Below are 27,997 nucleotides of genomic sequence, written 5' to 3' on the forward strand. Positions count from 1 at the left end.
CCTTGTGCTCGCAACAGGAAGTGCCCCAAAACACTATCTGGACACATCAAAATTATCAAATAGAAAACTACCTGTTTTTGCGGGTGTGGGGCACCTGCGTTTTTGGTCCTGGGCTCAGCAGCCATTTAGGGAAACCTACCAAACCCAGACATTTCTGAAAACTAGACACCCGAGGGAGTCAAGAGAGGTGTGACTTGCGTGGATCCCCCAATATTTTCTTACCCAGAATCCTCAGCAAACCACAAATGTAGCTAAAAAAAAATCGAATTTTTCCCACATTTCTGTGTGGGATCACTGCACCGGGACAAATTTCCTACCACCCAACGTTCCCCTCAGTCTGCTGGTAAAAATGATACCTCACTTGAGTAGGTGGGCCAAGTGTTTGTGACAGGGAAGAGCCAAAAACACGTCGAAATTGAGGTGGAACCAAAGTGGGTCCAAAAGGGCAGTTTGAAAAAAAACATTTTTAGGCTGACAAGTGCAGCAGACATTTTATCGGTATAGATGAGACAATGCTGGGTGGTAGGAATTTTGTGGATTACTGCAGATTCCGGAAGGTTCCATCACAAAAATGTGGGAAAAATGTGTGCTTTTCAGCAAAGTTGCAGGTTTGCAGGGCATCGTGGGTAAGGAAATGGTGCGGGGTACATGTGAAGCACACCACCCTGGAATCAACTAGATGTTTCGTTTTCAGATGTGTCTAGGTCTTGTGGATTTTTCTACATGGCAGCGTCCCAAAGTAAAAAAAAAGTGCAGCCCTCACCATTCCAAATGGGACAATTTTGAGAGTTACCAAGCTCTCATGGCCCAAATGTTAAACAAAAACAAAAAATTAATCAAATGTCCTCTTGCTTGCCATGGAATAAGATGTTTTAGTGTGCGGGGGAGAGCTGAAAGACTGTTAGCCCCTTCAGTTCGGGTGGGGGCATAACCAGGCCCATACTGGTTGGTAGCCACCACCCCACTATTTTCTTTTATTTTTTTTTATTCCCTGGCATCTAGTAGCACTGGGGGGGTGGGGTGTCACAAACAGGCACACAAAATACACCCTCAGTGGGACAGGGGCAGCCGGGTGCAGTGTGCAAAGTAGGTGTCGGGTTATGAATAGATATCAATGGAGGGACCCGGGGGTCACTTTGACGATGTAGGCAGGGCACAGGGGGGCTTCTCTGGCGAGCCACTGACTGGGAAACGATGAGGGCCGCCTGCTGGTCACTCCTGCACCGGTAGTTGGTTTCTCTGGGGCCTGGAGGCTGTGAGTGCAGTGCTTCTTCCAGGCGTCGGGTTCTTTGTTACCAGGCAGTCGCGGTCAGGGGGAGCCTATGGATTTTCTCTGCAGGCGTCACCGTAGGGGTGCAGGGAGGGTGTTGTGGCAGTCGCCTGGGGGTCCTTGCTGCAGTGTTGGTTTCTCTGGACACGTGCCGTGGGTGTCGGGTGCAGAATGTTGGGGAATCCCGCTTCAGGAGTGAGGCTGGTGTCCCTTTAAAGATGGTTTCTTCTTGGATGTTCAGACAGAGCTGCTGTCCTCTGGAGTTTCTTGGTCCTTTGTGTTGCAGGGCAGTCATCTGAGTTGGCACAGGTCGCTGGTCCCGCTGGATGCGTCGCTGTTGCAGGTTCTTTGAGTCTGGAGACAGGTCGGTAGGGCTGGGGTCAAGTCAGTTGTAGTCTTCTCTGCGGGGCTTTCAGGTCAGCAGTCCTTCTTCTTGTCTAGGTCGTCAGGAAATCTGTTTTCCTGGGTTCAGGGTTGCCCCTAAATACTCAATTTAGGGGTGTGTTTAGGGCTGGGGGGGGGGCAGTAGCCAATGGCTACTGTCCCTGAGGGTGGCTACACTCTCCTTGTGCCTCCTCCCTGTGGGGAGGGGGGGCACATCCCTAATCCAATTGGGTGAAATCCTCCAAAGTAAGATGGAGGATTTTCTAAGGCAGGGATCACCTCAAATCAGGACACCTTAGAGCAGTAGTCTCCAAACTTTTTAATACTAAGCCCTCCCCCCTCCCCAATTGAAAAAAAAATCATTGGGCCCCACCTTAGAACTTTTCACAATTATTTTAGAAAGATGGCAATGTTTAAGACGTATTTAAACATTGTAGTTAAGTACTGTTACCTTTTTAAAAGTACAATAACATGTTTCTGCTTAAAAAAAACACTTATCTGTGTAATGCTTCTTTTGACCCGAGCCTGGCGCCACCCCTGGGATCACTTGAGGCCCCCCTACGGGGGCCCTACCCCAGTTTGAAGACCTCTGCCTTAGAGGCTGTCCTGGCTGGAGAGTGACTCCTCCTTGTTTTTCTCATTATCTCCTCTGGGCTTGCCACCAAAAGTGGGGGTTGTATCCTGGGGCAGGCATCTCCACTAGCTGGAGTGCCCTAGAGAGCTGGAACACCAGCCTTGCGCCTTTGAGGCTCACCGCCAGGTGTTACAGTTCCTGCAGGGGGAGGTGTGAAGCACCTCCACCCAGGGCAGGCTTTGTTTCTGGTCACAGAGTGCACAAAGGCACTCACCCCATGTGGCCAGGAACCCGTCTGGATGTGGCAGGCTGGCAGAAATTGGTCAGCCTTGCGCTAGTAGTTGAGCTGGCATGCAGGTGGCATCTTTAAGATGCCTCTGTGTGCATTTCTCAATAAATCCCACACTGGCATCATTGTGGATTTATTGTGCTGAGAAGTTTGATACCAAACTTCATAGTATTCAGTGTAGCCATTATGGAACTGTGGAGTTCGTGTTTGACAAGCTCCCAGACCATATACTCTTTTATGGCTACCCTGCACTTACAATGTCTATGAATTTGCTTAGACACTGTAGGGGCATAGTACTCATGCACCTATGCCCTCACCTGTGGTATAGTGCACCCTGCCTTAGGGCTGTAAGGCCTGCTAGAGGGGTGACTTACCTATGCCGCAGGCAGTGGGTTGTGGGCATAGCACCCTGAGGGGAGTGCCATGTCGACTTAGTCTTTTTTCTCCACCTCAGCACACACAAGATGTGAGGCAGTGTGCATGTGCTGAGTGAGGGGTCCCCAGGGTGACATAATACATGCTGCAGCCGTAGAGACCTTCCCTGGTCACAGGGCCGTTCGTACCAGGGGTACCATTTACAAGGGACTTATCTGTGTGCCAGGGCTGTGCCAATTGTAGAGACAAAGGTACAGTTTTAGGGAAAGAACACTGGTGCTGGGTCCTGGTTAGCAGGGTCCCAGCACACTTTCAATCATAACTAGCATCAACAAAAGGCAAAAAGTTAGGGGGAACCCATGCCAACAGTGGCATTTTCCTACACAGTTTCTATTAAATACCAACTTCCACAGGCACTTTGGAGAATTGGTGGCCAGAATATTCAACGCACCTGACACTACGGGGATTGTTCACTTGTTTAAAGCTGTCTGTTCTGGATTTGTCAGCAGCTTTCAGACTGTGTTTGGAGTGATACCTTCAGCCATACATTCGCTCTTTGAGTGTTTTTGGCGGATTTCGAATAATTTTAGCGTAATTTGGCAGAATTCTGTTGCTGCAGTGGCTGTCCCATATCAGCAAAGTAGAGTGATGGAGAAACCACGAGCCCAGCTGTGTCATGAACACTTGATGCAGTACTTGGGTGCCCCCTTGCTGGAGGATCTAGAGCGTGATTGGTTGTTGTCATTCAGACCAGTTTTATAGTGTGTGCAGCGGTATTCCATTGCATCTGGTGCTTCTTCGAATGCGCATCTTCAGTGTGTCTTGCCATACACCCCTGCCTTCTGTGGACAAGGAAATGCTAAGGTTCTTGATGAGGGTTAATTCACGGTTGTGTCCCTTGAGACGGAGGTTGATTCGCGAGGCAACTTATGAGCCACCACTTGTGAACTTAACGGCTCCAACATTGTTTGGCACAATGGATGGTGCCGCCAACGCAGGTTCCTCAGAGTTTGAGACTTCTGCACATATCTGCTCCATGGATCCTTCTGCCAACCCGCTGGTCTCACTGACACCTGCCAAAGTGGAGTCCTTTTTGGTCTCTGTCTCTTTTAATTACATCAAGAACCTCCTGCATGATCACACTTATTGTTGAAATTTGACCATTGGCTGTTTTTAACATACACATTGTGACACCAAGTTGCCTTTTTAATTCGGCCTGTCTCTTGGCCTGCTTGGCTTGTCACTTTTGACAGTATACATCTCTTATCATTGTTTTTAAGTTGTTTTAATATACATTTTTAAACATGCTTTTAGATTTTAGGTTAGAGCATTTTGGTCTCGGGTTGTTGCACCCTTGCTTGGCATGCTTGCTCAGCACCCTTGTTTTGGCAATGGAGACGATGTTGTGGGTCCATTTTAGTTCCCTGCCTGGGCACAGGAGACACCTAAGCTTTTAGCTTGCTGACCTGTTGCCCTTTTAACCTATTCCCCTTGACCTATTTATAATGCTCTGTTTTATTATATGTAATTATTTACTTCCTTCTAGCACTGCTTGCAGAGGCATTCCTTTTAGAGAAATGTTTTAATTTTCCTAATCAGTGTCATTCTGAGAAAACGTAATTATCAGTGATGTACGTGGGTAATGTCATCAAGCTCTTTTGTTTTACGTTGACAAGAACAGAATGCAAACATTTCAGGTATTTTTTATGTAATTGCAGACACAAGTTTACACAGACAATCTGATGTTTAGGTACATACTCATGTCAGGATTCCTGCACAAACAATAACATGTGCCTTATAAAAACACCTCACAAGACCAAGGTCGTTAGAGGAGGTTCCACCAGGATATACCATCTAGATTCCAAGCCACTTTGCAGCGAACCCCAGCCTTGTGTCTCTACAGTTCCTGATCTGGAGACTAAGGGGCTGATCTCATCCCAAGGTAACGGGGTTCTGGCTGTCTCTCATGGACACTGTACTGGCAGATTAGGCTTATGCCCAGCTCTCGCTTTAGGGTAGAGTTTAGGCCTTATTACTAGGAATTAGATAATTCATGTTTATTGCAATATGTTGGGGGGTTTCATATTCACCACTTTTATCCTCAATATTCTGTTTCTGTTATTTCTCATTGTCATAATCATTGCAGCACATGCATTTTATTGTAAATTGCAGATTTGTTACACCATGACTTCCCCGAGAGGTCTCCAGAGTCCATGCGCTATGCTGTCAGAAATCACCTTTACTACTGAGGGTTTGGGTGAGGTACTGCTAGAGAGCCGGGAGGTTTGGGTCAACAGCTTCTAACTGGCGTAGGAGTGACTCAGTCACCTAACAAAATGGTTGCCGCCCTTAATTTAGCAGTCTTGCTGAGAGGCAAGAGTCATTCGCGACAACTACACCAATTCCAGAGCTATTTGCATGATACCATGTACTCTGGAGATTCCTAAGAGGCTCCCCAGATATGCCTGTAAAGCCTTGGAGGGTCTGCATGCCAGCCTGCACTGCTGCCAACCCTAGACACTGTTCTGCTTTCTTGCTGATGAGCCTAACTCAAGCAGGGGAAGGCAGAACAAAGGGTCTCCTGTAGGAGAGAGATGTGCCCACCTCTCCCTTTGAAATGGGTGTCTCTGGGCTGGGGTGGGGTGGCCTCTCATTACCACTAGATTGCTTTAAAGGACACAACTAGTACCCTTCTTACATAAACCGGTTTGCACTAGTGCAGGAACTGCCGGTTACCCCAGATTCATCTGCATGGCTTCAGGAACCATCTGCAAGTCTCCTCTGCAAAACACTTCTGCAACCTGGATTTGTACTTTGCTGGAACCAGAACAAGAACCAGAAGCAAGACTAAAACTAGTAGGAGGGCTCCTACTGCAACTTTGTTTCCAAGTTCTGCAAAGACTTCTGCAACCCCATTGCCATGCATCCTCTAGACCAGTGGTCCCCAACCTGTGGTCCTGGGACCCCTGGGCGGTCCGCGAAGCCTCCTCCTCCTCTGGGGGTCCGTGACAGCTTAGAAAATTAAACAATATTAACAGATTAGGTCCCCAGTTTATAGTAATGACTTAGTGGGGGGTCCCCGGACTCCAATAATGAGTCAGTGGGGGTCCCCGGGTTCCAGTAATCATAAAGTGGGGGCCCACAGAAGTCAAAAGGTTGCGAACCACTGCTCTAGAGTCAGTGGGATTCTGCCTGCACTTAGGAAAGCACTAATGCCCCCCAATGAAGAGAACAAGACTAATCAATTGGTATATGAAATACTTTACCTCCAGGAAAGTAGCAATATATAAAAACATCATCAAAATACATAAAATACACATCTACTGACACAGGAGAAAGAACCACTGCCTATGTATTACCAAGCACATACGTATATATTTAATCATGTGCACACATACATACACATAGCTATAACACCCATAGATGTGTATATGTTAGTCACTGAAAGGGATTTAACTTCTAATTTTCCCTTTTTTGTGTTTTTTTTTTTTGATGGGGCAAGAAGGGCTGTGGTATAAAAATGAAAACAGAGGTAGGTTTAGGATCAAAAAATGTAGTAGAAAAGACCTCAATGCTGAAACTAGAAAAATGACTAGATTCCTAGGAAACGAATCAGTCTCAATGTAGTGAATACAATCAATAACAACATACCTTCAAGTGTGAATTCAACTACAACAATAGTCATGTAAAAAGAAAGTAACTGTACATACATGAGGTATTAATTACAAATCTTAAAAGATATGATAGGAAGCCACCCCGAAAAAGGGCTAAAGCCTTCCAAAGGCTGTGATATCACAGGAAAAAGAAATGTACCCATCAAAAAGTGAAGCAAAACAGCTAACCTATTTGACACTACTCGGGGATGTAGTAACCAATAATCTCAGTGGTATAGAAACCCAAGGAGCTTTAATGTCCCCAGCTCCCCACAAGGGATACTAGTAAAATGCAGAAATGCAAAAGTTAGAAAAACTGTCCTTCATGGGAGACATGAGATACCTCCCCTTCTGACACCCTCTGCCCCCCACCCCCATGAAAGGTGAAACAAGGTACAAATGCTCTTTAGCATACTAGCAGAAGACACAAATATTCCTCTGGGAGTATGATACATATACCAGACAGGTAACGACTCAAGCATAAGTTTGTCTCCAGAGTGAAGCAATCAATATCACCTTACATCTGGTGTGCAATAAAGGATAACCTTCAATGAAAGCAGCAATCATCACTGTGCATCAAGCAGAGAGGAGAAAGAAAGAAGCCTTAAAATGAGTAATGACAAAAAGTCTATAGGGTGTCAGAACACCACATTATGGCAATGACAAGCCAAGGAAACTCAGTATCTGGCAAGAAGGAACACCACTGGCTTTTCAATGAAGCACAATGATATAACTGAAAGCCTCACGGCCCTGCAGTAGCCATACTCACATTAGGAACACTGAACAAGTAACATCACAGTAGAGATGAACAGCCAAAGGATAGAAAGAGAGAAGCAAAGTTAACTCGGTGCTCCACCCCTAATGTCTCGAAAACATCTCAAGGCTGAGTCAGCCTGTGCACCAAACAAATGGGCACCAACAATGGCTTGTCCACTAACGTAGTTTGGATGGCCACTGAGAACCTGAGCTATGCAACCAGGAGTGCAACTGAGGAGATCATAGCTTGACCCACAGTGTCAACGGAGTCCATGCCGCAGAAATTGATCAATTTATCTGCATTCCGCCCATCCTGAATTATAGGAGTAGGAGTACTCCTAGCCTCATATGGAAGCAATGGTAAACTTTTCACTAAAGAGTCCCATAATGAATGCAAGAAACAGCCAAGAACATGAGACGTATTCACAGAACGCAGAGCAGCACTTGTGGAGGAAAAATATCCCTGTCACAGACAAATAGAGTCCTCGACTCTCTCTCAGGAGGAGCAAGGGGGGAGGGACTCCATTTTAGGGAAAGCTAAAGTGGCCTGTGACACAAAACTGCGAGAAGTAGGATGTGTGATCAAACAAGGTGGATCACCCAGGGTCAAGACGGTGCCCGTGGGATATATCCTGGTAAACAAGGGTCCCTGAAGCAGGCTTAGCCCAAGTACCGAACAAGATATCATGTAGTGCTTCGTTATAAGAAAGCACCGGCTCAACCCCGATCTGGTTTTGATGGACTAAATCAATTAAGGGATCTGAAGTCAACTCCATTAAGGGAACGGTTAGACCTAACACCCCCACAATCTTCTTTAGCATGCCCGCAAAGGAGGAACTTGCTTCTGTAACGAACGCTGCAGGCCTAACTGAAGCTGAGGGCGAACCCGCTGGCGGGCACACCTCATTGGGACCAAAAGGCACTCCATAGGAAGGTGGCTGACCAAAGATGGCGTGCATGGAGGAATAATATGCACACATCTGGTCAAGTGTCGCCCCAACTCCTGGAAAGGGAGGAAAGTGCAGGGCAAACCCTGGCCTGGTCTCCTTAGTCGAGGAATGACAGGAGGTCAAGTGCGGTGAGGTTGGAAAATACTGAGGCCTCAACCGTCTATGCGACTTACCTTTCAACATCAACAGAGAGCAGCGTCCATGAGAGCGACTTCTCGAGCGCCTTCGCTAACAGATGTCATACAGAAAAAGAGACTTCCTGCGGCGGGAAGACAGAGACTCCACCATTCGCGCTGCTACAAGCTTCATCCTACGTTCACGAAGAGCCTTCGGCCGAAGTCGCTGACAGCAGCCACAGTCCTCAGCGAAATGGTGCTCCCCCAGGCACCACATACACATCAAATGGGGATCCATAGCTGACATTTGCCATCCACAGGACCCACAGGGTTTCAATCCCGAAGACATAAGAAGCAAACTGTTCCAAATACAAAGAAAAAATCAAAGAAGGACGAAAAAAAGGGAAGAACAAACATCTCCGGATTCGCGTTGCCGGCACGGAAAAGAAGGAACTGACGTCAGGACGTCGGCGGTGGAGTTATATGGACTCCAGTGATGTCACATTTAGCGGATTACGTCATTATGGAGTCGCCCGACACCCTCTGCCAAAGCCCAGACGTGCTGGGGAAAAAGATTCCAGATCCAGGCTGGCGTCTGGGGGAGATTCTAAGTTAAGGAATCTGTGGCTACATGTCTCTATAAGATATGCCTATGTTCGGTAAAGCCATTATGTAGTTGGGCAAACCGTGTTGACCAGTGTCTACTACATACCTTAAGAAGGCTTCCCCGCACTTACAAAGCCCAGGAAATGAAGTCTGTGGTTTGTTGGGGCACTTCTGCTCATGCAGGGGTGCTCTCACAGTTAGAACAATGCACCCTGCCCTTAAGCTGAAGGGCCTACATTAGGGGTGACTTGCAGGGATAGAGTGCAGCGACCGTGATAGAAGGCAAACCTTATAATCTGAGTGAAAGGTGCAGGCACCATTTCACACAGACTGCAATGGTAGGCCTGCAGCCACAGTGTGCAGAAACCCCCATGGGTGGCAAAATACTCCTGGTGAACCAATGCCCTGGGTACCTAAGTAACATATACTAGAGAATTACATGGGTGCACTAGTATGCCAACTGTGGTGTGTAAAAGTAATCATACAACTAAGTTTAGGGTAGAGAGAACGGACATTGGGGTCCTGGTTAGCAGGCTCCAGTGTACTATAGTCTAAACACACTAACACCAGACAAAAAACGGGAGAAACTATGCCAGAAAGGTGCTACTTTCCTACATTCCCCATTCGCTAAACTAGCCATCCAAGTTTGGTCCCTTGCTTGCCCCGTCACCGAGTCTTGAAACTCAGGGATGCTATTCTATTTCTAGCTTAAAAGCGGAACAACAAATTCAACACAGAGAACCATGAAATGTCTAGAAGGCACTGAACTGTTAATCTCCCAAATACGTGTCTGGCCTTCTGCCCTACCACCGGAGAGTCAGACTTCTCAATTCCCATTCCAACCCGGACTGTCCACATAATTCAGAGGTAAATATCTGGAAGTGATATTAGATAAAATGTGGAATGAACTCCATGAAAGCCTCAGACAGGAGCACAGCTTCGTGGGTTTTAAAAGAACGCTTAAACTGCATCCACTCCAACCCTGAGATTAGTTGTTTATTTAAGGTGATAAGGTGTCAAATTCACTATAATACGATTCTCTTGGTTCAATGGGATGGTCAGTTATGGAGAATTGGAATTTCAATGGATAACTCTACTTAGAGAAGAATCAGGTCTTAAGAACGTTTAGAAATGTATATAAAGAAGGCTCAAGTCGCATTTCAAGAGGCAGAGAATCTGCTAGTTGAGTGTCTTGTACCCGGAAACCTTTTGCTCCCCCACCACATTTGGGTCTGACCAAAAGGCCCATTTCGCACCCAGACCCACAAACACCCCCCACACCCCCACCTCCGACTGCCCTCACTGTTTATATGTTTCAACAAATTGACAGTGATACTTATAAACACTTATGGTGAGGTACATGGCACAGTTAAGACCCGCACATAAGTAGTGGAGTAAGTACCAAGAGAGACGCACTCTCTCTTAGCTATGTGTGATTCCTAGAAGCATGCCTGAGAGAGAGAGAGCACATGCACACATCATTAACATGGGTGCTTACCTTCTACCCGTTCTCTTACTTGCACGTTGCGAATATTCACCCAGTTCTCCCAACAAACCCCAGAGAAATACCAAACCGTACGGTAGAAAAACAACCGGCCAGATGCTGCTCGTGTGTCAGTTGTCTCTTAAAGTGTTCCTGCACTGAGCAGCCAGGAGAGGTAATAACTATTAGTAAATCTAAGTCCTCTGCAGTTTCCAGCTGTGCCTCCTGCATTTACATACAGATAGAACGGCTATATGTTTTAATATGTATGGGCTGCATACTTCCACCCCAGCCTAAGCGCAGGAAGGAGGAGGGGCAGCCATGGTGGAATCAGCAGGAGATAATGAAGTGGCCCAGATAGAGAATTAGCAGGCATTGATCTCGAGCAGGCGCCGCTTCTGCCTGACCCGATTGCTTCACTATGCAGAGATTCCATTAAATAGAGCTCAGAAATGGTATCCTAGGAAAAGAGCAAGTTATGCACAGGGATGTGAGCAATAGGGCGGGCGATCGAAATTACGGGAACATACCAGTTTATACGCCGCGAGAGAAACACTCTAGGGAGCAACTCATCAACATACACACCAGCGTGTGATGGCACCCCGCGGTCCAACTACATACATACCCGTTCTACATAAACCACCTAAACAAACATGAAACTCAGACACACAACCTACCAATATCCACAATGCCCTATGTGCTAGACATAACGCTCAAACCCACAGAATCAAGCACAGACGCCTGTCTATGTTGGAAGATTTGCGCTTCTCTGGGGTTGCCATGTTTTCCTTTTTCTTCAGATTTTCATGGTTGTGACTATTCTCTGGAAAAGTCTAGAACGTGAGACAAATAAACCAAACAGTAGAGAAGCAAATATGCACGTGGTTACATATTTATGCAGGTAAACATACACACTCGGAAAGGGGTGTACGTTAACACAGAACTGCATGTGATTAAGAAGCGACATTATGCCACAGATTGGGGAACCGCGGACACACAAAGACCTTAGAGACAAGAACTAACCAACAGTTATTTAGGCTAAATGACGCTTAACGAGCCTCTAACAAGAAATCAAAGACAAAGGAAATCTCAGAGACACATAAATCTATCAACAAGTCGCAAATGTGCGACTGAGTAGCAGTCAGAACCGGAGAATTACATGTGTTTGAGGGAGCGCCGAGCAGCTTTCAGACCTACCAACATCTACAGAAGCATGTTTTTGGAGTAGTGCCAAGAGTGCGACAGATAGAGACGTGGCTAAGTACACACAGATCAGTGAACTGAGGGACTGAGGAACAGCATGGTGAGTTACATGAATCTCAGACACAAACCTAACAGTTACGCAGACCTGTATGAGGCAATTAAGAAACACAGGAGCATATCAACACGAACAGTTCTGCCTGGCATGGGGGAGGAAGGTGTTTACCTACACTTTAAACTCGAGAGCAGTACAGACACAGAAACTTATCTGCATATATAATTCAGCATGTGTGATCACCAAGAACAGCGAAACATAGGTACACACATGTGGAATGTGGCTACCACTCAGAGATAAATGGGCATACTGGGTTATGCACCAGCTATCGTGAAAGATGTCAGACACACTGATACATATATAAATATATATATATATATATATACACATACATACATATATATACAGAGTACGTGTTTGTTGGACCTTTGAGAAGTAGCATAAAAGCTATTGCATTGTAGTTAGTAAAGAAAATGCACCATACTGCATCATTTGAAAAATGTTTTCCAAAGAGAAGATCTAGGCGGCTGGCCCTCTACGTAGTGTGCAAAACTAGGGACACTATGTAGGGGGTCCAGGCAACCACAGTTTCTAGAGGTAGAAATTAGACCACCTAATGCTCCAATTTTTAAGGTAGTTGGTCGAGCAGTTAGGCTAATCCAGGAGATGTACTAAGTATTTGCTGTACTCACAAATCCAATCATGCACCTCACACACTCAATGAATAACTCAAGACCAGATTTTATAAAAAAACACTTCAGACTTTTATATACATTTTAAGACCAAGATCTTTAAGATACACTAATTACTTTTTGAGATATGACATTTCAAACTTTTAATAAAGTTAGTCTTTCTGTGCATAATTATGCATCATAGGAATCAATAGGCAGTCACTTTTAAAAATGCATAAAAAAATCGTACAGTTGAGTTACCAGTCTCTTCTTTTGCAGGCTGGTCGAGGTACTTGATGCACACCCGGTGCCAGCTGGAGAGCCTCGGGCAACTCCTGGTTCTGGCGGAAGCAGCATGGGAAAACTTCTTAGAACAGGCACAGGGCCACCTGGAAGGGCCACTTAAAAAAGGAGATGGTTTGCAGATTTAAAGTTGGTGCCTGGAAGTCCCCTTGGGATGTTGAGGTCACAAGGGGTTGGGGACACGGGCACACAGCAGATCCCACGATGCAAGGCTCAGGGCGGCCAGGTGCAGGGCATTTTGGAGGTCTTGGATGTTGTGCGCAAAGGGGCCCTTTGGAGCTGGAGGTAAGTCTTCTTCTTGGGGTCTTGCAGGATGTCACGGGCGCTCTGGCGGGAGGTCTGGGGTGTCACTGAAGTCCTGCGACTGGGGCTTCCTCCTGGTCCAGTTGCAGCTCTGGGAGAGCTGTTTTTAATGATGTCCGACGTGCACTGGTCAGTACCTGGCGTATTGCCACAACTTGGCCACGGGAGGGCGCTGTGCCACCAACTTGCCACACTTGCAGGTCTCATCCGGGCTGTCGTTGGTGTGTCCTCAGGTCCGGTTGTGACTTCCGGTTACGGAGATATCGTCTGGTCGGTGAAGTGTCCCTCACTGGTTTGCAGGTTCCTTTAGTTTCTTGAGTGGTGCCTCCACTCAGGAGGGAGATCTCGGGCTATTTGCAAAGCCTGAAGGTCCTCAGGGTCTTTTGAGGTCGGTCCAGTGGTCAGCTCCTTCGCAGTGGCGATTGTCAGGTCCCTGATGCAGCAAGCAGGGGTCTTGGAGCCTCTTCTTGTGCAGCAGGTCCTCTGTTCTCATTTTGGCAGGTTCTTCGGTGCTGTCTTCTTTTCTTCCAGATGAATCTAAATTCTTGGTCTAGCGGAGCCCACTAAATACAGAATTTAGTGGGTGTTTTAGGGGCAACCTGGTAGTGTCAATGGGATACTTACCCTTGGGTGGCTACACCCACTACAGTGACCAAGGGTCACTTCCCTAAACCCTATTGGATATTTTCCTACCATCCAACATGGAGGAAAATGAGATGGAGGGTCCACTTCACCTGCAAGCCCCTAGGGGTGGTGCATGCTCAGTGAGGCCACTCCTCCTACCCTTTGCTCCTGCCAAAGTGGGGATTTGCAAAGGGGGGTTTGGCATCTGCTGCTAGCAGCAGGCCTGAGGGCTCGAGTTTCAGGGGCAGTAGCCCATTGAAGCTCATCGCCAGGGCATTGCATATTCCTGAGGGGGGGGGGGGGGGGGGGAGGGGGGGTTAGCTCCGCCAGCCAGGAAGGGCATTGTTTTACAAACCAGATAGCCAATGCTCTCCCCAGGTTTGTATACTGGTAGTCTGGAAGTGGCAGGCTGGATGGAACCAGTCAGCAACTATGCCAGTTAAGTTGGCTTTTGCAGGGGGTACCTCTAAGGTGGCCCCTGGTACATTTAGGGTTAAATCCAACACTGGTACGAGTTTGGATTTAATATTCTGAGTTGTTTGATACTAAACAAACCAGGGTCTTTCTGGGAGCATGGAGCAGGGGTAGGTGTTTACCACGGTGTGGACCGGAAGAGCGGGATATTTAGCCCAGCTGGGACCACTGATGCCTGTTGCTATCCCGATGGGGCCCATCCTTTAGTATAAGGAGGGTTCCTGTGAGATGACTTAACAACAAGTTTAATGCAATATGAGGATTAGGTAGGTTTGGTCCTGGCGAATCGCACTGATCTTTATTGACTTTAGATGTGAGAAACATGTTGACCTTTTTTGAGGCAGTATAGGGATTACTGTACTGATACTCCACACACTCTCTGATTTTAGGGACTGTAGATAGAAAAACATTTTTTCATAATTTTTCTGATTAAGGGTTGATTAGACATTACAACTAATCTTTTCCCCTACACCACTGTTTTTAACCATGACAGGGGTCTGATTCTGATTAAATATGAGTTTTGAAGACCTCTAGTCAGACCTCTAGTCATTTTTAACCTCACATATATACATTTTCTGTACCAATCCCACATTCCAGCACTCAACCGTCATTTCTACACTTAAAAGATCTCCGGCAAAGAGCCCCCTTGAGGGGCTGGTCAGGCTTTGCAGTGCCGGCCTGACGAGGAGCAAAGCCTGATGATGAAGCATGTCACCAATTGGTGAGTGAGGGCTCTTGTTCCAACCAGAGCAGACTCACAGGTACCTCTCTTCATCTGTTGTGTTTCTACCCCTTCCTTTTGGAACTGTGTACTTTCTCTTTTTGTTGAACTCGTGTTTGACCAGTGTCCAGTTCATGTATTTAAAATGGCTGCTCTGTTCACTCACTATGTCCCAGGTTTGGCAAGGACACAGTGGGGGCATATTGCCCATGCAATTATGCCCTCACATATAGTATGGTGACGCCTGTCTTAGGGATGTAAGATCTACCAAAGCGGTGACTTACCCATATCATATGCAGTGTACAGTGGACAGGGCACACAGGGAGTGTGCCATGTGAGTTTGCCTTTTTAGGTTTGCCCAAGTACACTCAGCTTGCACTGGCAGTGCTGGATGCATCTGGGTGCAGGGCCCTAGAGGGTGGCATAATCAGTGCTGCTACCCTCGGGGCCTACTTATACTATCCCATGGCCTGGGTACTAGGGTACCTTTTTACTAGGGTCTTATAGTGATATTTAAGAGTGTATCCAATTGTGCCAAGCATCATAACAGATTTCGGGAAAGAGCTCTGGCCCAGGGTACCTGGTTAGCAGATGCCCTGGGCACTACCAACTTCTAGAACACAACAACATCAGGCAAAAGGTGGGGGCCGGCTAACCATGCAAAAAGAGGCCTCAAAGCTCTTCATACTCCCAGGTACATTGCATTTCCAGTGATGTTCGAGGCAAAGCTAATTTAGTTCCATTTTCTGCAATTAACTTATTTTGTACAGCTTTCACTATACTATGAAAATGGTCTAGTATGTAAGATTTGCTTGTGTAAAGCTAAATCTGATTAGACCTCCATTGCCCCAATAAGTAATGCTTACAGATATACTGTTGTGATATTATCTCTTTCCAACATACTTTTATTATGCCATTTTCCGCAGGGCAACTCCAATAACGGAGGTAGACTTACCATTAACTCTTCAGGTGCTGGTCTTTCTTTCGGAAGCTTCCTCATGCTGTGAATGACAAAAAATACAGTTAAAACAACATATCAACCAGCCCGCCTGTACATCTAATGCATAAATACAGTCAAAGAAGTTACTTACCTTCAGTAATGCTGTACGAAAATGGCTCCTTGTTGCAGTTACTCCCCCACTTTTTGCCTGATATTGAAACTGACTTGACTGAGTGTGTGTTGGGACCCTAATAACCAGGCCCCAGCACCAGTGTTCTTTCACTAATAATGTACCATTGTTTCCACAGTTGGCACACCCCTGGCACACAGATAAGTCCCTTGTAAAAGGAACCAGTGGCACCAAGGGCACTGTAACCAGGGAAGGTCCCTAAGGGCTGCAGCATGTGTTGTGCCACCCTAAGGGACCCCTCACCTACCACATGCACACTGCCACTGCAGATTGTGTGTGTTGGTGGGGAGAAAAAGGCAAAGTCGAAATGGCATCCCCCTCAGTATGCCATGCACACAAAATACTGGAGGCGTAGGTAAGTCACCCTTCTAGCAGGCTTTAAAGCCCTAAAACAGGGTGCACTATACCACAGGTGAGGGCATAGCTGCATGAGCAATATGCCCTACAATGTCTAAGTCCATTCTTAGACATTGTAAGTACAGTGCAGCCATATTAAATATATGGTCTGGGAGTTTGTCAAAACGAACGCCACAGTTCCATAATGGCTACACTGAACACTGGGAAGTTTGGTATCAAACTTCTCGGAATAATAAACCCACACTGATGACAGTGCTGGATTTATTTTAAAAAAAAAACGCAAAGGGCAGCTTAGAGATGCCCCCTGTATTTTACCCAATCCTTCAGTGCAGGACTGACTGGTCTGTGCCAGCCTGCCACTGAGAGACAAGTTTCTTACCCCACCGGGGTGAGAGCCTTTCTGCTCCCTGGGGCCAGAAACAAAGCCTGCACTGGGTTGAGGTGCTTCACACCTTCCCCCTGCAGGAACTGTAACATCTAGCAGTGAGCCTCAAAGGCTCTGGCTTCATGTTACAATGCCTCAGGGCACTCCAGCTTATGGAGATGCCCGCCCCCCCAGGACACAGACCCCACTTTTGGCGGCAAGTCTGGGGAGATAATGAGAAAAACAAAGAGGAGACACCCCCTCAGCCAAGTCCACCCCTAAGCTGACCAGAGCTGAAGTGACCCCCTCCTTGGAAAATCCTCCATCTTGTTTTGGAGGATTTAGCCCAATAGAAATAGGGATGTGCTCCCCTAAAGGAGGGAGCACAACAAGGGTGCGCCACCCTCAAGGACAGTAGGCATTGGCTACTGCCCTATGACCCTAACGCACCCCTAAATTCAGTTTTTAGGGGTGAACCCAGGATTTCAGATTTCCTGACAAACTGAAACAAGAAGGACTGCTCACCTAAAAGCCCCGCAGAGACGACGGAGACAACAACTGACTTGGCCCCAGCCCTCTCGGCCTGTCTCCAGACTCAATGAACCTGCACAGCGACGCATCTAGCGGGACCAACGACCTCTGCCGACTCAGAGGACTGGCCTGCAATCCAAAGGACCAAGAAACTCCTGAGGACAGACTCTTTTGCGGCTCTGTTTAAACAAAAAAGAAACAACTAACTTTAAAGGGACTCCAGCCTCACTCCGGAAGCGTGAGTCCTCAAAACTCTGCACCCGACATCCCCGGCTCGTGTCCAGAGAAACCAACACTGCAGAGGACCCCCAGGTGACTCCAATGACGTGGACACCCTGAGATGACCTCCCTGCACCCCTACAGCGACGCCTGCCGACAGAATTCAGAGGCTCCCCCTGACCGCGACTGCCTGGTAACAAAGAACCTAATGCCTGGAAGAAGCACTGCACCTGCAGCCCCCAGGCCCTAGAGAAACCAACTACCGGTGCATGAGTGACCAGCAGGCGGCCCTCATCGTTGCTCAGTCAGTGGCTGGTCCAACAAGCCACCCTGTGCCCTGCCTGCATCGCCAGAGTGACCCCCGGGTCTCTCCATTTATTTCAAACTAAACCCAACACCTACTTTGCACACTCCACCTGGCCTCCACTGTGCCGCTGAGGGTGTATTTTGTGTGCCTGTTTGTGACCCCCCGTGCTCTACAACCCCCCCCCACCTGGTCTGCTCCCCGAGGACACAGGTACTTACCTGCTAGCAGACTGGAACCGGAGCACACCTGGTCTCCATAGGCGCCTATGATATTTGGGCCCTACTTTGACCTCTGCACCTGACTGGCCCTGTGTTGCTGGGTGTTTGGGCTTGACTTGAACCCTCAACAGTGGGCTGCCTATGCCCTGGAGACTGAACTTGTAAGTTCTTTACTTACCTGACAAACTAACCTTTACTTACCTCGCCCAGGAACTGTTGATTTTTGCACTGTCCACTTTTGAAATAGCTTATTGCCATTTTTGCCAAAACTGTGTACATTACTGTTTGAATTCAAAGTTCCATATTTACCCATGCCAAGTACCTTACAAAGTATGTACTTACTTGAATTCTGAATCTTGTGGTTCTAAAATAAATTAAGAAAAGAATATTTTTTTATATAAAAACCTAATGGCCTGGAGTTAAGTCTTTGAGTGTGTGTTCCCATTTATTGCCTGTGTGTACAACAAATGCTTAACACTACCCTCTGATAAGCCTACTGCTTGACCACACTACAACAAATAGAGCATTAGTAATATCTATTTTTGCCACTATCAACCTAGAAGGGGAAACCTTGGACTGTGTACACGATCTCTCACTTTGAGATAGTATATACAGGGCCAACTTCCTACGAACGCCTTATCTGATAGATATAATATTTCGTTGCAGATTCCATACCTTAAAATTTCCTGCAGGTGTCTGTCCTGAAGCAGAGAATTTTTCTTGAGCAGTAACCCTTCACGCCATTAGGTTGCGTTGATCGGCTCAGCATCCATCAGCATTGAATATGACATCATGGGTCCTATAGAGGCTCTGTCCTGGAGCGCTGATGTCAGTTTCTTTTCATGCCAGAAGCGCAGAGCCATGAAGAATACTGACCACTTCTGAGGTAAAACTAGGGTCCTGAAAGGGAGTCCCTGTAGGAAGTTGGTTCTCTATATAGTGCACTAAAATGAAGTACACTTTGCAGAGAGTCCAGTGGATCCTCAATTGGCAATGCAGAGGCAAACATAGATAGGACTAATGCTTTATTTGTGGTAGTGTGGTTGAGCAATTAGACTTATCAGAGGGTAGTGCTAAGCAATTGTTGTGATCTCAGAGGCCAATTTAGAAAAATAACAGTTCTTTTTATCTCTGTTTCAAATCCAAGAACTTTGTAAACAGGTAAGTAGGACTTTTAAGCATAAATACTTGGCAGTTTCAAAAACAGACGTGCAATTTTCCAAGTTCTCTCAATGTTATCCTATAGAGGACAAACAATGTTAAGCAAACACAGGGTTAACGACGACTTACAAAGCCAATTTTCAGGGAGTTTAGGTAAGTACTGGACACTGATTGGGGCGGCCATGTGCAGAGGTGCAGTAAGGAGTCTGGTGCCCAATGGCTTTCTATGGGAGTTTGTCCCTGTGACAAATAGGCTGCAGGCTCTGGCTGGGAAGCCAGTTGGGGACAACAAAGAGGTAGGTAGTAGACTTTGGGTGCTTGGGGACGTAGGTGAACCTTTGGTCCTCTCCTCCTGTGCCCAGGAGCTACGGATGAAGGAGTGTCTTTAGGCATCAGGTTTTCACGTCTAGGAGCACTCACAGTCAGGGGGTCCTGCGTGTTCAGGCTGCAGTCATCGTGGGGAAGTCCAGCTTGGGTGGACCCAGATGGGACTCAAGCTCTTAGGAGTCGAGGGACATCGTTGGCACCATGACCCACCTCAGCTGGGCTCAGGGGTCACGGGTGCAGTGGTTGCTATAGCTGTCAGATTTTCTCTCTCCACAAGCCTGATGGAGAGCAGACCTGTGTGTAGAGCTGCAAGCTCCTCGGAGAGTCCAAGATGTGGAAGGCCACACTGACTCAGTCTCTGGTCACCCACGTTAGCACCGTTGGTTGGCTTCAACTCGGGTCGTGGACACTGGGTGCAGTGGTCACTTCTGGTGTCAGGTTTCCGGGGTCCAGCCAGCTGGAGAGTCTTTTCTTTGGAGTTTCTTGCTGCAAGGCAAGTCCGGTGCATACAGGAGACTTGAGTCTTTATTGAAGGCTGGACGATTTGGCTTCTTGTGCATGATCCTTCAAAGTCAGCAGGCAGGCCGGAGGGGCTGATTCCAGGTCAGTTGCTGCCTCATTTCCTTGTCTGTGGGTGCAACTCTTCTTTGACTGGGTTTTCTTAGGTTGTCGAAATATGAGTTATAGGGTCCAGGGGTACCCTAAATACTCAATTTAGGGGCATTACAGGGAGTGCCAGGTGGCAGCAGTTAGAAATGGGGTTTGCACCCTGTCCAAGTTGGGGCCCTCACTCTAATCAGGATAAGGGAGATACCCGCTCAGATAACCCCTGCTCACCCCCTTGGTAGTTTGGCACGAGCAGTCAGGCTTATCTCAGAAGCAACGTGTAAAGCATTTGCACATAACACACAGTAATAAGTGAAAACACTACAAAAGGACACCACACCAGTTTTAGAAAAATAGCCAATATTTATCTATATAAAACAAGACCAAATACGATAAAAATCCAACATACAATAATAAAAATATGAATTCTGCAAGATTTACTCAAAAGTACAGTTCCTTGAAGTCGATAGCTCCCCTGGGGCTATCACGGCGTTGTGACCAGCAAAATCAACAGTTCTGGCCGGCCGTGGCGGTGCGGGCCAGCTACGGTGTTGGGAAGATCTGCAAACAGTACCTTGGATTTGCAGGGCGTCGTGGTTCTGGCTGTGAGCTCCGGAGAGTGGTGTCGTTGTCGTTGCTGAAGCGCTGTCGTCGGTAGGCCCAAGCCAGCAGTGCGGGACGGGATGGTGCTTCATGACCCTCACAAGCGATGTCCACAGGCCAAGGTGGAGGCAGGATGCCTTGTGACGACACAGGAGTTGACGGTGCTGGCGCCGGTGTCAGTAGGAGCATTGTTGTCGGGATGCCCAGGCTGCGGTATGAGCAGGCAATGCCGGAGTGCGGGGCCCACATGTTGCAGTGCGAGCAGCAGCTCAGTGAAGTCGTCCGATGACGGCATCGGGGAGACCAGGGTCGCGGTGCAAAGAGGGGCAATGCAACTCCGCATGGCGTTAGCAGGTCACGGTGCAGGCCAGAGGCGTCATTGGCAGCATCGCAGTGGTTTCACCTCTTGAACAGCACAAAACACACAGTTCCCAGTGCTGCAGGTCAAGGAAACTGAAGTCTTTGCTGTCCCTGAGACGTCCAACAGGACGCAAGCTCTACTCCAGGCCCTTGGAGTATTTTCTCAAGCAGGACACACAGCAAAGTTCACCCTTTGCACTCTTTCCAGGCAGAAGCAGCAACTGCAGGCCAGTCCAGCAAAGCAGCACAGCAAAGGGACAGTACTCCTCCTTCAGCTCTTCTCCTGGGCAGAGGTTCTCTTGATGCCAGAAAGATTTTAAAAGTCTGGGGTTTTGGGTCTTCTTATACCCAGTTCTGCCTTTGAAGTTGGCAAACTTCAAGGCAAAGTCTCAAGTGTTTGCAAGATCCTTCCTTGTCCAGGCCAGGCCCCAGACGCACACCAGGGGGTCGGAGACTGCATTGTGTGAGGGCAGGCACAGTCCTTTCAGGTGTGAACGACCACTCCTCCCTCTTCTCTAGCTCAGATGGCTCATCAGGATATGCAGGCTACAACCCCACCCCCTTTTGTGTCACTGTCTAGAGAGGTGCAAAACAGCCCAACTTTCAAACTGACCCAGACAGACAATCCACAAACAGTCACAGACACAGAATGGTATAAGCAAGAAAATGCCTACTTTCTAAAAGTGTAATTTTCAAATAGACAATTTAAAAAACAACTTCACTAAAAGATGTATTTTTAAATTGTGAGTTCAGAGACCCTAAACTCCATATTTGTATCTGCTCTCAAAGGGAATCTGCGCTTTAATGAAATTTAAAGGCAGCCCTCATGTTAACCTACGAGAGAGATAGGCCTTGCACAGTGAAAAACGAATTTTGCAGTATTTCCCTGTTAGGACATATAAAACACACTAGTATATGTCCTACCTCAAACATACACTGCACCCTGCCCCTGGGGCTACGTAGGGCATACCTTAGGGGTGCCTGACATGTAGTAGAAGGGAAGGTTTAGGCCTGGTAAGTGGGTACACTTGTCAAGTCGAATTGGCAGTTTAAAACTGCACACACAGACACTGCAGTGTCAGCTCTAATCCATGTTTACAGGGCTACTAATGTGGGTGGCACAACCAGTGCTGCAGGCCCACTAGTAGCATTTGAGTTACAGGCCCTGGGCACCTCTAGTGCACTTTACTAGGGACTTACCAGTAAATCAAAAATGCCAATCATGGATAAATCAATCAACAGTACACTTTACACAGAGAGCATATGCACTTTAGAACTTGTTAGCAGTGGTAAAGTGCCCAGAGTTCTAAAGCCAACAAAAACAGGTCAGAAAAAATAGGAGGAAGGAGGCAAAAAGACTGGCCATTTCAAACAGTAGCAAATGGGCTAAACCACCTTGAGGGTGACTACACCTTTCTTATGACCACTTCCACTAGGAAGTGGGCATAACTCTAGCCCAAGTGGTCGAATTCCTTCCAAACAAGATGGAGGAATTTAAAAAGTAGTGTCCACTTCAGCTTGTCAACCTTAGAGGTGGGACTGGCATGAAGTGGGTACTCCTTCTAATTTAACTAATTTTCCTGCCTGTGCTGCTGCCAAAAGTAGGGTCAGGACAGGGGAGCTGGTCATCTCCACCATTTGGAGAGTCCTGGGTCGCATTACAAAGGGTGCAAGGCCTTTGAAGCTCCCTGGCCTGTAATGTCCATCATGTCTGAGAGAGGAGGTCACACCTCTGCCCAGAGCAGGCCTTTGTCTCAGGCCCTTTAGAGCGCTAGCTCTCACCTTGGGGGCCAGTAACGCATCTGTGGCAGCTGAACTAGTCAGGACCAGTCATTCAGCAAACTAGTAACATATAGGTTTTTGGAGGGTACCTCTAAGATGCCCCCTCTGTGCTTTTTATTTAAATAAATCCATCACAAGGCTCAGTGAGGGTTTATTATTCTGAGATGTTTGATACCAAACATCCCAGGATTCAAAGAAGCCATCATGTAGCCGGGAACTCGTAATGACCAGTGTCCATTACGTGCATATAAAATGGCTTACCTGTGCACTTAGTATGTCTCAGAACTGACAGACATAGCAGGGGCATATCTGCCCTCACATGTGACTGGATGCACCCAGCCTTAGGGGTGACATACCTGGCACATGCAGTGATAGGGGATCTGGCACACAGTGGGTGTGCCAGGTCGTGTTTTCAATTTAGCCTGCACCAACACACACAGTCTGCAATGGCAGAACTTGTGTGAGTGTGGTGGGGTTTCCCCAATTGGTACTGCAGCCCTTGAGACCTTCCTTAGTACCCCAGGCCCTAGGTAACAGGGGTACCATTTACTAGGGACGAACAGTGGTAGCTAAAGAGTTTGCCAATTGTGCAAAACAACTGTGCAGTTTTGGGGAAAGAGATCTGGCACTGGGAACCTGTTTACCAGGGACCCAGTGCACTAACAGTCAAAGCCACATCAGACAAAAAGTGGGGACTATGTCAAAAAGGGTGTTTTCCCCCAGTCCCAGTACCCAGGAATCAGTTTGCAGAGCAGAGAGGATCGATATGGAATCTGCAACTAGATATTGTCTCTACCAGATAAGGAGTTACCAAAAGTAAGCAACTTGTTCATCTGATAGAGACATCTAGTTGCAGATTCCTTACCTTAGAATGGATACGCAAGCAATATCATCCTCGGAGGTAGGTCTGCAAACTAAGATTATACCAGAAAGTCCTGCAGGAACGAACGAGTAAAGTGCCCGTCCCTACTGGCATGACTGTCCAAGCAGTAGTGTTTGGTGAACATGTGCAGAGGTGACCACAGGTGACCACGTTGCTGCCTGACAGCAGTCCAGGACTGGAACTCCGCGTGCTAATGCAGATGTTGCAGCTTTAGCTCTGGTAGAATGATCAAGCAAACCTTCAGGAGGATGCTCTTTAGCTAATGTGTAGCACATTTTAATGCAGAGTAAGACCCATCTGGAGATGGTTCCCTTCTACACTGCCCATTCCTTCACACCCACATAACTAACAAAGAGATCATCCACCTGGAACTCTTCACTACAGTTAAGGTAGAACGCCAACGCTCTTTTCGGGTCCAGACGGTGGAGTCTCTTCTCTTCCTTGGAAGGATGTGGGGGGTGTAAAAAGTAAGCAAGGTGATGGACCGGCCTACATGGAAGGGAGTAACCACTTTCGGAAAAAAGGAGGCCCGGGTGCTAAGCACCACTTTGTCAGGATAGATGGAAAGGTAGGGCGGCTTAGAAGACAATGCCTGCAGCTCACATACCCTGCGTGCAGATGCGATGGCCACAAGGAAGGCTGTTTTCAAAATGAGAAGCCTGAGAGGACAATAGTGGAAAGGCTCGAAAAGTGCATGCATCAGAAAGGTCAAAACCAAATTCAAGTCCTGTTGGGGCATAATGAAAGGGGATGGAGAAAACATGAGTAACACCTTTAAGAAACCTATTTACAATAGGAGATTTAAACAAAGAAGGCTTATCAGACAGCCATAAGAAAGCAGAGATTACAGACAAATAAGCTTTGAGAGTGCCCAAAGCAGAGTCCTGTTGGGCCAAAGAAAGTATAAACAACAGAACCTCAGAGAGAGGGGCAGAAAGGGGGTCAACAGACTTGTCTGTGCACCATGCCACACATTTCTTCCAACGACAGGCGTATACCATTTTGGTGGCGGGACACCTGGCTGCAAAGATAATGTTACAGACTGGGGAGAATGTCAAAAGCTGTCAACTGTTGCCACTCAATCTCCCCAAGAAGGAAGAGACTGGACAGGATTGTGTGGAGAACCCTCCTATGCTACTGTGACAGAAGATTCTCCTGAAGGGGCAGTCTCATTGGAGAATCGATTGCCATGCTCAATAGCTCGGGATACCAGAATCTTTGTGCCCAGTCCAGAGCCACAAGAATTACTTGGGCCCAGTCGTTATCGATCTTCTTGAGAACTCTGAACAGAAGTAGTATGGGAGGAAAGGCGTATAGGAGGCCTGAGCTCCACTCAAGAGAAAAAGCGTTGCAGAATGAGTGCCACCTTGGAGACTTTAATGCGCAATACTGCTGATATTTCACGCTCTCTTCAGAGGCAAATAGATCTAAACAAGGCTCTACCCACTGCTGAAAGAGACCTTGCGCCACCTCTGGATGGAGATGCCATTCATAATCGACCAAGCACTGTTGACTGAGTTTGTCTGCTCTGACGTTCAGAGAGCCCGCCAGACGTTGAACCGTCAGGGATATGCCCTGCTGTTCCAGCCATGTTCAGAGGCTCAATGCCTCTTGACAAAGGGTCCGTGACCAGACCCCGCCCTGCTTGTTACAGTACCACATGGCAGTGGTGTTGTCCGTGAACACCTGCACTACCTTCCCTTTGAAAAAGGGAAGAAATGCTTTCATGCTAGTCAGATTGCCCGGAGCTCCAACAGGTTGATGTGAAGTCCGGACTTCGGTGGAAACCAGATGCCTTTGATCTCTACCTCTCCCAGGTGGCCGCCCCATCCCAGGAGCGACAAATCTGTCCCTACTGTCAGATCTGGTTGGGAAAGGGACATGAATCTGCCTCTGATCCAATTGTGGTTTGTTAACCACCACAGGAGATCTTGTGCAGTTCCCTCCAAGATCTGGACCTTGTCGGAGAGAGTGCCCTGATGCTGCGCCCACTGGAACTTCAGGTACCACTGCAGAGCATGCATATGCCATCTGGCATGTGTTACCAAGCAGGATACAGGAGGCCATGAGGCCCAGAAGCCTCAGAGTCATTCTCACTGAAATCCAGGCTAGAGGCTGAAACACTGGTATTATAGTCTGAATACTCTGGACTCGCCACTCGGGAGGATAAGCCTAAAACTACACTGTGTCCAGAACAGCTCAGATGAAGAGAGTCAGGTGTGACATTGGCAGGCTTATAATGAACACCAGCGAATGCAGGAGGTCCGCCATAGTCTAGAAGTAGGAGATTAAAGCCTGGGGCAAGCTCGCCTTCAACAGTCAGTTGTCAAGCCAGGGGAAAACTGGAACCCCTCATTTGCGCAGAGAAGCTGCTATCACTGCCAACACCTTGGTGAATACCCTGGGGCGCTGATAAGGCCAAAGGGAAGCACAGTGAACTGGAAGTGGTCGTGGGCTACCATGAAATGCAAGTTATGTCTGTGGGCAGGCAGGATGGGATGCAACCATCCAGTCTTCTGGTTCTGGGGCAGATAAACCCTCAGCCAGAATGAGAGTTTTGAACTACTTCTTGAGGAAGAGATTGAGGGATCGAAGATCTAAAGTAGGGTGGAGGTGCTTGTCCTTCTTGGGTACCAGAAAATGGCGGGACTAGCAACCACAACCTACTTCTGGCACGGGAACCATATCTATTGCTTCTTTGACCTAGAGAGCTGTAAGGTCCTCGTGGAGAAGGGACAGATGATCTTCTGTCACCAGATCGTATGATGGTGGTGTATGAAAACACTCTTTGTGACATAGCTAGCTCCCACCTTTTGCTTGGTTTCTGATGTGGCTTTGACTGAGTGCAATGGGACCCTGCTAATCAGGGCCCCAGTGCCAGCTCTCTTTCCCCAAACCTGCACAGCTGTTTTCCACAACTGGAAAACTCTTTATCTACCACTGTAAGTCCCTACCAAATGGAACCCCTAGTACGTAGGGCCTGGGGTACACTAAGGAAGGCTCTGAGGGCTGCAGCACCAAGTGTGCCACCCCAGAGACCTCTACCCAAACTCACACAAGTGCTGCCATTGTGGACGCGTGTATTGGGGCAGGCTGCAGGATGCTGGCCCGGTGTGTGGTGGGTACCCAAGGTACTTACACCAGTTCCACGTATCCCCTATAAGTGTAGTGTAGCCAGTGTCTAGAAGCCAGGCTTTCCAGAGGTAGCTGTGGATGAGCAACCAAGGCATATCTAGGAGCCATGCAAAGCTCATGCACTACCACTGTTGTCACACAGCACTTACACACATGAAAGAAAACACTCAGCGTTACAGAAATAAAGGTACTTTATTTTAGAGACACAATTACCCAAAAGTGCTAGATAGGCAACCCTCCAATAGGAGGTAAGTAAACATACTAAATATGTACACTAGTAATCAGAAATAGGCATAAATAGCAGCAGAAAACAGTTCAATAGCAATAAACTGTAGTGACCATAGGGTTAGCCCAAACCATATACTAAAGAAATGCAATGTAAATGTAGGACCCCTCTCCCCTAAGGTAAGTGGAATCTGTAGAGGGGAGCTGGAGGAACTAGGAACACTAACAGTGCCCCCCAGCGACAAGGAAGAAAGGAATAAGTTACTGGTTTTTGCCCAAGCCACCAAAAGGACTGAAAAGAAGGATAATGCACCACCCAGACAAGACTGCAAGAAACCAGTGGTGGATTCCTGAAGAGGAAGACCTGAAAAAGAAAGGGACCAAGTCCAGAAGTCACAGAATTGTCCGATGGTGGCAAGAGCCAATACTCAGCCGTCTGTGGTTGCAGAAGGTGGTCGGTGGTAGGATGAAGGCGGTCAGCAATGCAGCCCTGGAGTCAGTGAAGAGTTCCTGGAGGATGTAGTCGACGTCCCATGCCGGATGGAAGATTGCAGTCTATCTGTGGTGTGGAAAAGCCACCAACAAGCCTTGGCAAAGAAAAGAGTCGCAGGAAACAAAACGTGGAGTTGCCGGGTACCAGCAAGGTCCAGGAGGACTCAACCCACAAAGGGGACTCCCAGGGGATCCTCAGCAATGGAGATAGTCCACAGAAGAAGAGGTAGCCCCACAGAGGACTCACTGGAAGAGGACCCAGGAGTCGCAGAGGAGCCCACGCAGCACAACTAAAGAAGGGTCCCACGCCGCAAGAGAAGCACGCAAAGGGCTGTGCGTTGCAGAGAAGAGTGCTGGGATCTGGGGCTACACAGAGCCTGAAGATCCCTTGGAGGAGATGCCAACAAGCCTTGGTAGCTGCAAGAGACACGTTGCACGGGAGTACTATCCTGTGTAGGAAGGCAAGGAATTACCTTCACCAAAGTTTGAC

At 47.6% G+C, this 27,997-nt stretch overlaps 1 protein-coding gene across 1 annotated transcript in view; it reads right to left on the bottom strand.

Moving 5' to 3' along the window:
* Window positions 1–27,997, bottom strand: part of MAP2K5 (mitogen-activated protein kinase kinase 5) — a 1,242,853-nt gene that overhangs the window by 38,916 nt on the left and 1,175,940 nt on the right. The window contains exon 21 of the mRNA XM_069222863.1: window positions 15,763–15,808. Coding sequence (XP_069078964.1) covers window positions 15,763–15,808 — 46 coding nt within the window. The remainder of the gene's footprint in view (window positions 1–15,762; window positions 15,809–27,997) is intronic.

Source organism: Pleurodeles waltl, chromosome 3_1 (assembly GCF_031143425.1).
Source record: "Pleurodeles waltl isolate 20211129_DDA chromosome 3_1, aPleWal1.hap1.20221129, whole genome shotgun sequence".
Classification (NCBI taxonomy): Eukaryota; Metazoa; Chordata; class Amphibia; order Caudata; family Salamandridae; genus Pleurodeles; species Pleurodeles waltl.